This window comes from Diadema setosum, chromosome 2, assembly GCF_964275005.1.
Source record: "Diadema setosum chromosome 2, eeDiaSeto1, whole genome shotgun sequence".
Lineage (NCBI taxonomy): Eukaryota > Metazoa > Echinodermata > Echinoidea > Diadematoida > Diadematidae > Diadema > Diadema setosum.
Genome location: NC_092686.1, coordinates 20,898,882 through 20,914,100, shown reverse-complemented (window position 1 = coordinate 20,914,100; position 15,219 = coordinate 20,898,882). Strand labels below are relative to the sequence as shown.

The following is a 15,219-nucleotide window of genomic DNA, read 5'->3' as shown; positions in this document are numbered from 1 at the left end:
AAGTTTATGCATTATGCACAATGGACGCTGAATGACAAGTGATCACGACAGCTCACTTGAGCCTTTGGCTCATGTGACATGAAAATCTATTCACAATTCCAATCTCCTGAGCAAAACCTAACACCTCTTGGACAGCAGTCTAGTGAGGATGATTAATGCTGAGCTGGGACCAGGGTCAAGTATTGCTCATCTTGCCTGTACTCAGTAACGAGGCAGCATCTGATATCCGTCCCTGCATTAGAGATGAAGAAAGCAACATACAGAATACAACATATATTCATCTAGTCTAAATTTTCATGAATTGGGACTTCTCGACAATTTTGCGAGTGGTTAAATTCATGATCGTGGAGTACTGCACTGAATGGAGAAATGCTCATGTGTGCGTCACATTCATATCGGGATCAGCATCATTATTTTCGCGTGTCTTTGATTTCACGAAGAGCACCTGACTTGTGAAATTCGCGAAAATAAAAACCTCCCAAAATATTTGGCGTATACAGCAGCTCTCCATGTAGCACCACCATTACTAGCTATGCTCCCTGAATGACTGGTTCATGATCTTATTTCTGTTCAAACTTCATAATTATTATCTATATGAGTATTTTAACCATTTTACATCAGACTATGAATGATAATCAATGTCAATAAGCTCTCTTCAAAGAGCATACTTTGTAGAGAATAACATAAAATATTAAGGTAGGTAATCAAACTGACTGCATACCTACACTCAGGAATATATTTGCATGTTAGAAATTATAAGTGACACTACATGGAGTAGCTTTGTATTGCTTTGCATATACATATCATAGAGTTTCATGATATTTCATGATGTTTCTTGGACTGTACAATGAAGTAATGCCACATGTAATCTGAAATTCTGCATGTGTAATTCAAATAGTTAAATACAGATCTTTTACACTACATAAAGGAGAATATGAGGACTAATACAGAGAGAGTCTGTACTGGTCAAGATTTGTGATCACATACCACAGCTGCACTGACCTGCAGTATATTGTGCTCTGCTATGAGCTTGTTGTATTTGACTACTGCCCTCTCTGCCTTCCTTCGCTGGGACACGACCTCTTCCTCTGCACGACTCTGAGCCAGGGCCAGCTCCTTCTGTGCTTCCTGCTTCACTGCCTCCAGCTTGGTCTGCATGTCTTGCTGCACAGCTCTCACTTTCCTCTGGCCTGTCTCTTCCGCAGACAAGACTCTCTTCTTCGCCCTCTCCCTCTCCATTCTTATCTCTTTTCTAGTCTGCTCTCTTAATTCCTTGTGTGAGAATGAAAATTAAATAGGGATAATATTTCTCCCATTGGTCATCAATCCCCTATTAAAGTCTTACTATGCTCAGCAAACTTCTCATTTGAACATGAAATGTTAAAGGCACATGATCCCGCTGGTTTAGTCAATGCGTACGTGGGCGCACGGCGCAAGTTTCCTGTAGAGACCTACGCTATTGACTCCTCTTTGGTGCTTATGCTTTGACCCATTTCCCCGAGTCCAAAGAAGTCAGATCCACTGTAGTCAGTGGTACGATCACAGTTTGGCTCATGATTCGGCTGAGGGGGATGACAGCTTTAGCAAACTTCTTTTGTGATGTCATACTAAGAAGCACATGTATGCACGCACCCTGGCATTACTACAGACTGCAAGATGTGCAGAGAAGATAATGAAGGCAACGTTACCCAGCAACACCTATGCGCTTTACTCTTGATGACAGCTCAACTTCGGCAATCTTCGTATCAATGCTAATGGTGATCGGCAGTATCATCAAAAGCGCCCCCGCACCCACCAGGAATATGTGCCTTTACATAATTCCTGCCTGGTCTCCAATGCACAGCTGGTAAGTGAGAATTTGGAGGATATATCAAGTCACATCAGAGCTGGATTCAACGTATGTCCTTGTTTTATTCTGTTTCATTTTTATCAAGATAGTTCCACAAATTAATTCAGAAAATATGGCACATAAAGAAGATGATTTAATATATATATATCTTTTTTCTTTCATTTCATTTGACCTGACTCCTCTGTTTTATTGTGATTAGAGTCTTTCTTAATATGTTCTTTCTTAGAAAAGAACAGGAAAGAAACAAACTTACAGATAATGCCTTCTCTGCCTTTTCCTCAAGTTCTTTGATGTCCACTAGCTTCTGCTTCTCAACTGCATCTACTCTGCTCTGGGCTTGTCCCTTGACCACTCTGACCTCTTCTTGAGTTGCCATCAGTTCTTTCCTGGTTTCTGCCAATTCTGCAGAAAGGACACATTCACCAACCATAAATGCTGCCAGAAAAAGAATGCAGGGTACAGATCCTATTTCATATATCCCCATTTCCCTGGCAAACTTCATCCATTTGTGTTAGATGTGATAGGTCACTCTGACCAAAAAGAAAAAAAAAAAGTAAAATGAATCCCTACAGTATTCCTGACAGACAAATGTGTATCATACCTCGACAGGTATCAAAGAACAATGAATTTCACTTTGCTATGAAAGTGCTTTGCCCATGCACCCAGATGTTTTCCAAATACAGAGGTCTGTATAATAGCAAAACAAAGTAAAATGTGTTACTCACCAATCTTCACTTGTCTCAGTTCTTCTTTTGTTACTTCAAGTTCATCAAGTCGCTCCTTGATATATTCAATAGCAGCCACAGCACGAGTGTCTTTACAAGAGAATCTCCCTTCACGCTCTCTCATGGAAATATTATTCCTTTCAAACTTCAAAGTGTCAGATTCTGATGGTACTTCAATTTTTGGATTGATTGCTCCTACTGTAGAATGCTTTGAACCTGAGCAGCACACTTTTCTTGAGCTGTTGGCAGAATCCACAATGTCTGCTAGCTTACTGTCTGATTTCTGATAGTTGTTTTGTCCATGACTGGTATCCCCCAGTGTGCCACTGGTATGCTGTGGGTTAGAGGACACACATACATCAGCATCCTCTGACTGCTGGTGCTCTGTTGTGGTCCTCTCAACATCCAGCTGAGAGATGATGGTCCTATTGCACTGCTTCTTGTTTGCCTTCCTTCTTACTGAAAAATGCAGATGAATTTAATACAAAAACAAACAGATTATCTTTTGCTTTACCCTTAAATTGGTAGGATTACTGTAACAACATGCATACGGTACTTCTCTCTTAACAAGTCTCAATCACACATCATAGTACTTTTGAGGTGTTAATGAGCTAATGTGCCAGATGTTCATATGAAAAGACTTTAAAAAAAAAATAGTAACACGGCATCCCCTACACACATCAACATCAAAATTTTTGGTACAATCGTATGATAGCGACTTTTTCCAATCTTTCTTGCAGAACACTCACTTGTTCATAAAATCTTGAACTCTGCATACATGTATTTTTACATAAGGGATTGCTCTCAAATCTGTTCTGGCTATAATGGGGCAGAGGGTGCTTTGCAAAAACCGTTTAGAACAAAAGGAACCAATTCTTCCAGACTGATTAAAAAGGAGATAGAGTGTATAGTTGGCCATCACATCAAACTTGCAGACACTCAAGAGCTGTACCTCTCTTCACAGCCTGCAAAAGTAGCAAGAGTACGCGTACTTGTAACAGAGGTTCGCGCACTAAGCAAGCGTTCGCGCACTCAGTACGAGATGCCTATTGGCTAAAACAACCATGCATCAGTATTTATTGATGCATGGCTGGCCGTGCGTCCAGTAAAAACTGATGCATGGTTTTTCGGCTCTCGTCTATGCCAAGCCAAAAGAAAATGCATCCAGTCATTTTGTCATCGGGAAACACGATAGAAAAATGGGTTTTTGGCAAGAAAATAACCCATTCTATAAATCAGATGACGCACATGTCTTTTCGTGCGTCAGTCGGAATATATGTGCATGCGGTAACTATGGAATTTAGCCTAAACCCACTCGGCTTCGCCTCGTGGGTTAAGCATTCCACAGTCACCTTATGCACACAATTCCGACTGACGCACTCAGACCTGTGCGTCATTTGTATACTGGACATTACCACTATTTCAGGAATTATTCCTGAAAACTTTTACCCGATACAATAAAATGTAATTGGTATGTTTGAAAGGAAACAATTTGTCAAAAGTAATAAGTCACAAAAGCATCATTTCTCACCTCTGTCATCTCTTTGACCCAGACTGCTACTCATTCTTCCATTATGTCTGACTTGTGTAGTATGTCGAGAAGATTCACCGGTCTTTTGTTTGAGACTGCCTGTGCTCTTCCACTTTGGTGACAAGCCTTGACATGAATAGGGTTTCTTCAAGGCGTAAATAGATCGGCAATTTCTCCTTCGCCTCTCCATCCTTTGATGTTGTGGGTGAGTTAGTTCACAAACCTGTGATAGTTTTAGTCATGTAGATATGACGTCTTAGGTATACATCTTTGTACATCAAGAATGCTATTGGTGTGATATGACATAATGATCATCATTAAAAAAAAATAAACACATCTTTTTTTTTTTTAATCAGAAGGCAATATAATGTGGGGGCAAGTCCAAGCTATTTGATCACACAAGACTGAAAATTCAAAATGGGTCAATCTACATAAACTTGGTATCATTTTAAAGCTAAGAAGTTAAAATACATGAATTTTAAAAAGAAAAAGCAAAAATCCTTCCGCATAACCAGCAATAAATTAATTAATCTGCATAAATTAAAATTTAGAGTAACGCGTGGGACATTCAAAAATTCTGCATTTTTAAATATATCTTTTAATTTTTACAAGTTTTTATGAAAATAAGTATGGTGACCTTAAGTCTGACTAACAAGTTATCATGACTGTGATTTTCAGTTTCTCAACTGACTAAATATGCAAATGAGGGATGGGCCAAAATTAGCATGTCCCACGCATTACTTTTTTAGGTCATTATTTCTCATTTTGCAAAAAAGTTAATGATTTAATTGACCTGAAACTTTCAAAAGACCAAATTCACAATGGACCTAATCATATCCAAGAGATAAAAAGTTAGTCTGATAAATCTCATACTTGCAATTTTCAATTAGATTTAGTAACGTGTGGGACATTTTAGTAACGCGTGGGACAATTTGTGTACAAGTCAATGGAAGTGTACTAAATCTTAGTCTTCTATGGGAAATGTGTACATTATTGAGGGATTTTTTGTAATTTTCTGAATTCTGACTTGAAATTTGGTGAAAAATTCCACTTTGGATAAATAATTCACAAAAGATCATTACATGCTATTTTCAAGGTCACATTTTTCAAGGATAACACAGGCATTTCGTATTTTTTATTATATCTATTGTTTTGGTGGTCTAAATCATTTGAATTTGCAAGAATTTATTAGAAATACATCTATTTAGATAATTAGTACCTCATATTAAAGTTTCTCTGAGCAAATGTGCAATTCACATCACAATATTCATAGTGACAAAAATGTCCCACGCGTTACTATAGGCCTACCTATCTTTCTATAATTGACCTCGAGAGAAAACAGTTTCATGATTCTTTCTGAAATGTTTTGTTTCAGGTACAGTAATTGTTGTAGGAAAAGATGTTTGTAATGATTTTATAGTATACCAAGTATACAATTTTCACAATAATTGATATAAAGGTAAAAGAAGAAAAAAAGGACAATTTTTGTGGTCCCACGCGTTACTGGAGAATAAATTTGCATAAATTAAATGCTGAACGCGTGATTCTCATTATTTCTATTGTTTTGAATGAAGATACCTACTAGCTATCAAAAGCAACCCAACATATGAAGTTTCAATCTTAACAGTGCAATATAGGGCTAAATCCTCTTGTGATGTCCCACGCGTTACTGGTGCAAAATAGCTTGGACTTGCCCATGGATACTAAGTATTGAACATAAGCATACAAATTGCATGAATACCATGCAACAACGACAAAAAGGTAGCAAGGCTACAGCCAGAGTTAATAGCAGACCACAAAGAAAACTATCTATTAAGAAATTCACAATTCAGCAGATTTAAGCTAGGGTACAACAGGTTACACCTAACCCCCGGGCGCTCCTTCACACAGCAGATCTAACACCAGCCCAAACACTTCATGTGCGGGCTGGTCGCAGTTAGGTTACACCATACCATTTCATGCATTGTCCTGAGAAATGTACAGAGTGGCAAATGTGGTTACAGTCTTGGCATGCTGAGAATGGTCTTCTATAATATACACCCACTGTCTAGTTTTAGAAGAATTCAATGAACCTATAAAGTTTTTGTTTGATGCTATTTCACCTGGCCATTGATGATGACCATGGAAGCCAATTGCTTAAAGGGACTGTACAGTACTGGTTGAGGTAGGGATTCATGTTTTGAACATTGCAAGGTGAGATAATGAAAAGCCTCTTATGAAATATGAAAGAGCATGTAATTTTAAGACGGATTCAACGTTTATTTGATGAAAATTGGTTTTCAAATGGCTGAGATATCCAAAAAAGTGCTAATAATAAAAGGCGACATGCCCCAACTTTATTAGAATCTCTTTGTTTCACCTTGTTTTTTGATATCTCAGCCATTTCAAAACCGATTTTCATCGAATAAACTTTTGATACCCCTTTGAACTGCATGCTCCTTGACATCTCATAGAGTGGTTTCTGAATATCTCGCAAAATATTAAAAGCTTAATCTTCACCTCGACCAGAACTGTACACACCCTTTAAAGCATCAATTAAATCTGGATCTGAATATTAGTAAATTTACAGAGGCTTAAAAGCGTGCATTCAGAATCATTCGTAGGTATAGACATTACTCATTAGACCCAGACAAGAAAAGGTTTATTTCTCTTACCATGCTTTACAGAGCTACCAAGTCTCATGCATTCTGCGTGAGACTCAAGCATTTAGGGCCTGTCTCACGATCTCACGCAGGGCACCTATTTTTCTCAGGCATCGGGTGAAGTCTGCAATTTGTGCCAGAAATAAGGTGCATAGCTCAAAGGATTCAAGTGATAGTTGCAATTGAAGGTATATTTCCCTTTTGTTTTTCAAAATTAGTAAAAAATAGTCACTTAAGTATGCACCAGATCGCCTCATTAAGAGCTAATAATTCAAAAAAGCTCCCTACCATGGGAGGGGTGACACCCTCCTCGATCGCGTGGGCATGTGCGCGAGCGCCGAAACGCCGAGTCATGAAAATCTCACTCATAAAAGTTTTTTGAACTTGGCATCTCTGGCTTTATCGCATTTTCATGATTACATCTAACTACACGAAGGCTAGATTACATCATAGATATTCTACTCCACAATTTACAAATAGAAAACTACATTGTAGACCATTGTTGATGACTGATCGACTCATCGGACATCAGTATGCCACATCTCCCTTAGCTTAATTATTCTGGTCACCAAATTGGATCGTGGAGCTGATGTACACTATAAAGCAGTCATAATGCTCCACTTGGGTTACAGGGCAGGCCAGAGACGCCCATTGGCCCAATTAGCCCAATTGAGCTTGGTGTTTATCGTGTTTATGCCATGGCCACGTTTGTTACTTGTAAGAAATGTGTGAATTCATAACACGGTGAACACATGTGCCACCACACTGCCAGCTGCGCAGCGCAGCGCAGCGCTGCACTAGCTGCAGCCCTGGCCTGGGCAGGGCCAGGGCCCTTGCCTTTCCTGCAGCTCTTTTGGATGCTGAAATCGCCGGCTGGGCATCATCAAATTGGGCTCTTCCAACTCCAAGGGACCAAAGACAAGGTTATCGAGCTCCCAGCGAATAGATACATGTCTAGTCTACAGTTTACACATCCTTAAACACAACATTTTCTCTTACCTAAACAAGGAAACATCGGCAACTGGCAACCACCAAGATCTCAGAGCACATGAACAGGCCATTAGTACAAGCAGCGGATATCCATTATTGATCTTGACTTGCCAGGCCAGTGTACGAGAGTATTGTCAGATAGGTGTACAGGTGCGTACCGTAGTATACCGATGACAGAATGAAGAGGTAGAGTTCCTCGCCTCATCAACCCTCTTCTTTGCTTTTGGAGCTCGCGCTCTATCGATTTTGTGTATGCATACTGCTAGCATGTGTTACACACGGTGTATACTGTACACGACGGAGTGTGTAAATACAAAGTTGCTTTGAGCTAGATACATGCGGTGGCCGGGGTGGGAGTAAAGAGATATTTCTCACCAATCACTACAGGCTCTCTGGTTGGGGATGTGTAAGTGCATGCATCTAATTGCTACAACAGTTTTCACTTATTTCCCCAGTAATATTTATTCTCTTCCAATCGACTAATACAAAAAACATCAATTCACAATTCAATTTGGTATTACTGTACAAAAAACAAACAAACATAAAGGAATAATTCCTTTAGAAAGAGATAACTGTATCAATTATACTTTTCATGTTTCAATAATAACAAATAAAATGGCAATAGTGCAATTACCACAGAGAAAAGGAAGTATCATATCTAAAATAAAACTCATCCCCCAAAACAATTCTCCCTAGCTAACCTAACTACCCTTCCTCACCATATACTACTTCACTATAAACTACACACGCACACCGACAGAGTTACTGTTTTTATTTTTTCTTCTATCTCATATCCTCCGTCATTTCAGTGATATATATTCTGTAAATTTCCACAGCATGATTATTCTAGATGCACACCATATGTCCTCAGGAGAAGGGAAAGAGATGTGCATGCTCTGTATGTCCAATAAATCATTCCATCAACCCTTTTCAAAAACACGAAAAGATAACATATGTGAAAAATGATGGTCTGAATATGAGAATGAACTACATACTAAGTACAATTTATTCTCATGAGTCATACATGTTTTGCAGAACATATACTGTAAAACATGATATATTCGCGGCATGAATTTTTCGCGAATTGGAGCCGACGGCCTTTTTTGCGGCATGAAATTTTCGCGAACTGCCACTGGCATTCAATGCATGGAGTGTAGACAAGAGCTTTCGCGTTCATCTTAATTTCGCGAATCTTGGCGCTCGAGAAATTCGCGAAATTAAAATGCACGCGAAAATTCCTCGTTTTACAGTAGCCTGTATATATTTCCATTATCTGTTTTTATACTCCCCCCCCCCCATAGCTTCCTCTACTCCTTCTCCTTCTATAGTTCCTCTTTCTATTATAGTTACTCTTAATTCCTCTCTTTACCCTTTTTAAGTGACATGGTGCAGTGTATAAAGGGTTCATTTTATATACCAAGGTAGTTTGTAATGGGGAGATGACAAAGTGATTTGTCCCCTGGGATATACCATATCTTGTATTATATTCATTTCCATCTCAAGTGAGCAAAATGTGTGGACAAAATCTGGAAAAGTCTAGATAGCCTACTGATATGGTAATCAAATAATGGTGATAATGATAATAGTAATGATGATTATATTAACAAAATGAAACAATGAATTCAATAAAGGAAAATCTTGACAATTATTCAAGAAGCATGCTATCAAGATGAAATAAGTTGACATATTTTACTGGTAGTCACCTGCTCCCGTAATTGCACATTGCGTTCATTTTGATTGATCTCCAGACACCCCAGTGTGATTGTATTTACTTAAACAGTTCTACAGATTTCTATATATCACTATATTCTCATATAGGTTTTACCACAGATGTTAGTTTACCATTTGCTGTATTTTCTGCAATATTGATTTTGTCTGTGGAATTGGAGATGTATGGGAACACCCCTGCCAAATGGTTTGATCAAAAAGTAGTTATACCATTATAACAGAGTTTACCATGTCCATTTGGAAGGAAGCATGTTTCTTGTTGTGCATATACGTACACATACATAAATGTAAAACATAACTCAATCTGAAAGGGTTAAAGACACATCAAGGTGTACTGCAGTACATCAGAATAAACTTGTGAGTATTACACTGTATCATCATTACTTGAATACATTTCTTTTGTTTTTCAAAATTTCAAAAACCTTGTTTTTTTCTTATTGTTACTCTTATTTAGCTCACATATCTGCCATTAGATGTACAACATTCGATCAGTGCAGTGTCATGGTTGTGTCCATTATCTGATTTTCTCATTTTTAATGAAAAATAACCTGGTAATACAATTCAGATCTAACTATTTATTTCTATTTTTGCCATCAACTCACTTAGATAAGATATTGAAAGCACCTGGAGTGATACAAAGCACAAATCAAACATCAATGTGAAGGCCTATATTGTACATCACAAACTATAAACTGTGCATTGATCAAGTCTGGTATACAGATCAGCTTTGAAATAAAGCTGAGTGTATTAACCTGCAAAATATACAATATATCTATGTATCAATATCCACTCCTAATCCGATTGCACTAAAAATGATGTTCACAGAGGGTTCTTCCTCAGCTGGTCTTCCAGCATTACACGTTTCATTGCTGCTGAATTCATCCAAGCCCATGCATGTATTAAAAGCCATGTAACATTTATATATTTGTCACATGCATTTGTTATCCACTCTCATTGTGCTCTCAATTGTAGAATTGACATGACTTGAACATGCATATGCAACTAGCCACATTGCAGTCCTGAACCTGTCTTGCATAATCATAATTCATGTCATCTATGTTTCATACAAGAATGTGTGTGTGTGTGTAGGACTATATATGTGTTTGTGTGTGTGTGTGTGAGTGTGTGTGTGTGGGTGTGTGTGTGTAATGAAGATGCCATAATGGATGCCATCATTCCTAGAGAGGGAGATCATTAAAGATAGCAAGCTGAGAGACATTCCTTATTTTTTTGTTAATTTACTTCTTTACTCATAAATCTCTTTCTTTCTTTTTCCATCTGATTCCCAAGAATGACATCATTACTGTTGTAAAATAGAGCCAGTGATCCATAGTTCTGTAAGCATTTTATTTACACATATAAAATAAATCTCCTTTATACAATCATCAATACAGGCAAACATCATGCAAAATATAAATAGATATCACTTCTACACATTCTTTTTTTTTTGTCAGAGAATGATAACATGGGATATGTTTTGATTATAGGATTTGCTTATCAGACATACTTTTAACTCCAATAGAATCAGAAACATACAATATGATTCCAACTACTACACCCACTTTGAGTGTGTTGCTCATCATAATGCTTTGCATTCCATTGATACATTCATGTACAGGTACGCAGTAGAAGGAACCATCAACTTGTAAATTTTAATCATTACATTATGACAGATTTCTGAACTCCTGGACATTCACCTTATCAATTCATAATTAAGTCTTCAATCTTTCATGTCCTACATGAAATAAAAGAAACTCTTTAAATCTCGAGATACTCTAATGGTATATGAGATGCAGTAAGTGTGGAATTTCTAAAATACTGTAGTTTAATCTGTGACTGCCAGGTATTTTCCATTTATCTAATTGAATGCTAGAATTATATATTTCAAAAGGTACACATAAATCCGAGTTAAATAATTTCACAAAATTCTTTTCACTTACATATTTCTTTGTTGTTGTTGTTTTCAGTTGTAAAGATGGACTGTAACATAACACGATTAACTTGCAAAGTTTATTGCTCTAATTTTAATCAGCCATTAGGACACATAACTACAAGTAGTTTATAAGGAAACAAAGCAGGGGAGCATAATGTTTTCACACAACACTGCAGTCTTTGGACTACAGGAATATGCTTCTTATCTGACAAGGCAAGACCCCTCTTACTTCTTACTTGGATTGAGAATACAGCTTTACACAAATCTAATTATATTTTGTATACTTCATATAAACAGTTTACTCAATGCATTGCTTGGATTACAGTCAATATAGAAATCTATAGATATCTCCTGCATAAAAGATGAGTGTACCGGAAGTACACTGTATCTTGAAAAAAACAAAGCATTTTACTGGTTTCCATCATCTGCACAAGTTAAAAAAAAACAAACAGCTAGACAAGCAGCAGAAGAAAAAAAGCAAATCTTTTCGCTATCATGTACCATGAACATAAGATGCCACAATAAGGTGTTAATCAATACATCTGGTAAATAATACATTACCTTTCATCTTCCACACTTGATTTTGAAATACATAGATGAGAATGGATCCCCTACTTTTGCCTTACTGATACACAAAGATATCACCTTGATCAAATTACTATGTCTGAATTTCAATATTATGGCAACCCTGCACAAGTAAGGCATAGCAGTTATTATATTTTGGATCAAAAATTGATATTTATCCTCTAGTGATAGGTTGAAAGAGCTTCATATGATTATAGATACGATGTATTTTTAGCTAAGTCAGAATGTTGGCATGCTTGACACTCCATGGTGTACCATTTGCATAATGATGTCACTTTTATGACATTTCCCAAATAGTATACTGTAAACTTGACATTTTCATGGTGTGGAAATTTTCATGAATTTTCAACAACTACATGCGGGCATGAAAATAAAAGCATGTGAATATCTTTGCATGCCATATGTTCCAGTAATTAATTTCCTGATTCCGCAAAATAAACACACAGAAGTCATCTTACCTGGCCGAGTACAATAACTTAATCAAGCGAAAATATCCACTTTTACAGTATACTATTTGTGAAATGATGTCACAAGGCAATAATGACATCACACAGCAATTCTGACATTGTGTACTGCTTCGAGTTCATGCCATCAGTGTATGATCCTTCCACAACATCACATCCACCAACCGAGTTCTCGCCTCACATTTTCCCTTCTTTTCCTCAAGATTTTTACCAAAAATATAAAACAAAAAAGTGTTGTCATTACCACATTTGCAACATCTTCAACAGAATTTGACAGAGAAATAAGAATTTGAGAAGCCCTGAAATGAATGATGAATGACGCTTTACAGATGTGTGCATACAATGCGATCATTTCTTAATGCATTGTAGTTTTGTAAGTATTTGTTATGATTCTGAGTGATGCGATCACAATACTGTTCTGGCAAACAGGGACATTACATCCCAGCCAAATCAAATGACAATAAAATTCACCATGTTATTCATCCATGACACACTTTTTTTTTTTGTGCTGGATATCCCCAAACATGTGACTGGAAAAAAAAAATCTACCAATATATACAACAAAAATACAGTGAACTTGTAAAAATCTGAGCAAAATGTAAGTTTCATTAAAAGTGATAGTATTTCATTGAATGAGAATGATACAAGAATGAGAATGAGTAATTATTAGGTTCTCTAGAGTCCCCATAATTTTGGGTGCCATAACTTTGTTGTAAACTTTACTTTTCCTAAGGTATTTTTGCAAGCTCAAAACTGCAGACAACATGATGTAAGAACAGGGCAACTTAATCATGACACAAAATGTCAAGACACAACATTCTACTTTCTTCTTCCTTTTTTCCTAAAATTTGTTCATTTCTTTTGCACATAATGTCCCTAGAAATTTGCTTAGTCAGATCTATTTGCATGAAACTTTAAAAATATGCAGAGATTTTGTAGATGCATGCAACAATGTAAAATGAGTGTTGCAGTCTCTTTCTGTGTATTAAACATACAAAATCCTTCAAATGCTTATTGATGCCAAGAATTCATTTACATTTTTTAACTTCTCCGGAATATCAACATTACATCTACCATGGTCCGATGTATCACAACTTGCAAACATTTTCTACTAAGACATATCTATACACTCATCATTAGTGTATGCTTAAAGTTTGTATTCATAGGCATCATAGCTATTTCAATAAGAGTGAGTGTCACAATTTTTCACTCAGAGCTCATTTATGACACATACATTTAGTTTTATATAGTGGTTGACACTTTTTCATCTACTATGGATGACAGCTGTGCACTGTTTGAACAACTGAAGAAAAATATCTGTGCTTTATTACATAAAAGCAGGATCACAAGAAGTATTTGATAATAGCATATGCAAACATACTAACCGGTGCTTTCTTTGGTTGCAATTATATCTCATAAAAATATATAATGACTTCTAATTTGCTATGTCACATACAAGAATGAGGACAAGCTTTCTACATGAAAAGATAGAATTGTTCGTTCACAAAGGGTTATATATATAAAACCATGTCTGCATCTACTCGTACCTCTATTCACTATTTTTAATTGACAACCAAATAATATTGACTCTACTTTTCTAGGTGTCCAATCTTGATTCTACATTCCCAGTCTTCACTGTTTCCTGCCAACATATATGGATACCGAATCTGAATTTTCATTAAATTAGATATAATTCAATCGATTTCAAAGACAGTACAGCACATGCAGTTGAAATTCAGATTTAAGCTACACTCTAAATGCTGTAATCATTATGCATGCAGTCATTCCTCTCTGGTTTCAAACTGACAAGACACACACTGTGGCAGTACGAGACTGCATATAATGGTATGTTTTGGTTCACACACTTGGGGCTACAACCTATGCTCGGACGGACTGCGGTATTCATGCATGCTACAAAATAAAGGTCAAACAAAAACATGGCCGTGTGCTACCATGCAGAAGCCTGTTAAGTGATACTTACATCCATTTGTTTGCAGCCTTAACCCGTTGAGGATGGGCTGATTTTGCTACAACACACATTTCCCATAGACACATGCCCTAGTATATTCAGGACTCCTTCTCAACGGGTTAACAATACTTTATAATTGAAGAGAATACATAACTTAATGCCCATTATCATTGGACAAGACTTGGGGCCTCTCACAGTAAAGACATTCTTTTAGTAGTAACATAGCAGATGCTTTGCTAGTTGCAGATTATTGCAAGTCATTATTAGGATGAATCTTCTATGTGACAGGGTTTATGACTCAGACAAGAGAATGACCACAATTAAAGCCTGGTTTGAGTAAGCCTTGGGCAACGAAGGAACATTCAAAATGGAGTGGCAGTTAAAAGTTTGCTCTTCACTGGTATGGGTTTGTTGATAATAATAGTGAATGAAATCAACAGATTCTGCTCAAAATGATAGTTAGGCTAGCTATACAAAGTAGAAGAAGATAAGCAAACCAACTTGAAAGTTTACATGTGTGTTATACTTTTTTTAAAAACTGTGTAGATATTGATTCGTTTTATGCACAGGTAATCAATGTGGATATCCAAGCTTTGATACTCGGCTTACTACAATTGTCTCCTAATTATACCATGTGTGGGATGAAATACAGTAGTTCTAAAACATTTAGTATACTGACAGCTACATTAAATCCAATTGGTCACTTTCTGTGACAGTGGGAGCAGTACCATGTTAGATCCCCATCCTAGTCAAGTCAAGGGAAAAAAAAAATCAAAAACAAAACTGCTGCTGTACCGGCAATA

The 15,219-nt window shown here is 36.9% G+C and overlaps 2 protein-coding genes and 1 long non-coding RNA gene across 3 annotated transcripts in view; all 3 read right to left on the bottom strand.

Moving 5' to 3' along the window:
* Window positions 1–15,219, bottom strand: part of LOC140246225 (mitochondrial 10-formyltetrahydrofolate dehydrogenase-like) — a 647,794-nt gene that overhangs the window by 261,036 nt on the left and 371,539 nt on the right. The window lies entirely within an intron of this gene.
* Window positions 124–2,698, bottom strand: LOC140243181 (uncharacterized). Its single transcript, XM_072322897.1, has 4 exons — window positions 2,575–2,698; window positions 2,103–2,251; window positions 1,003–1,272; window positions 124–232 (listed from the first exon to the last, which is right to left on the bottom strand). The coding sequence occupies exons 1-4, from the start codon at window positions 2,696–2,698 to the stop codon at window positions 176–178; spliced, it is 600 nt and encodes a 199-aa protein (XP_072178998.1). The 3' UTR covers window positions 124–175.
* On the bottom strand, window positions 2,924–7,827 carry LOC140246110 (uncharacterized). The gene is made up of 3 exons (XR_011902429.1): window positions 7,747–7,827; window positions 4,106–4,328; window positions 2,924–3,033 (listed from the first exon to the last, which is right to left on the bottom strand). It is a non-coding gene; the product is annotated as an uncharacterized lncRNA (long non-coding RNA).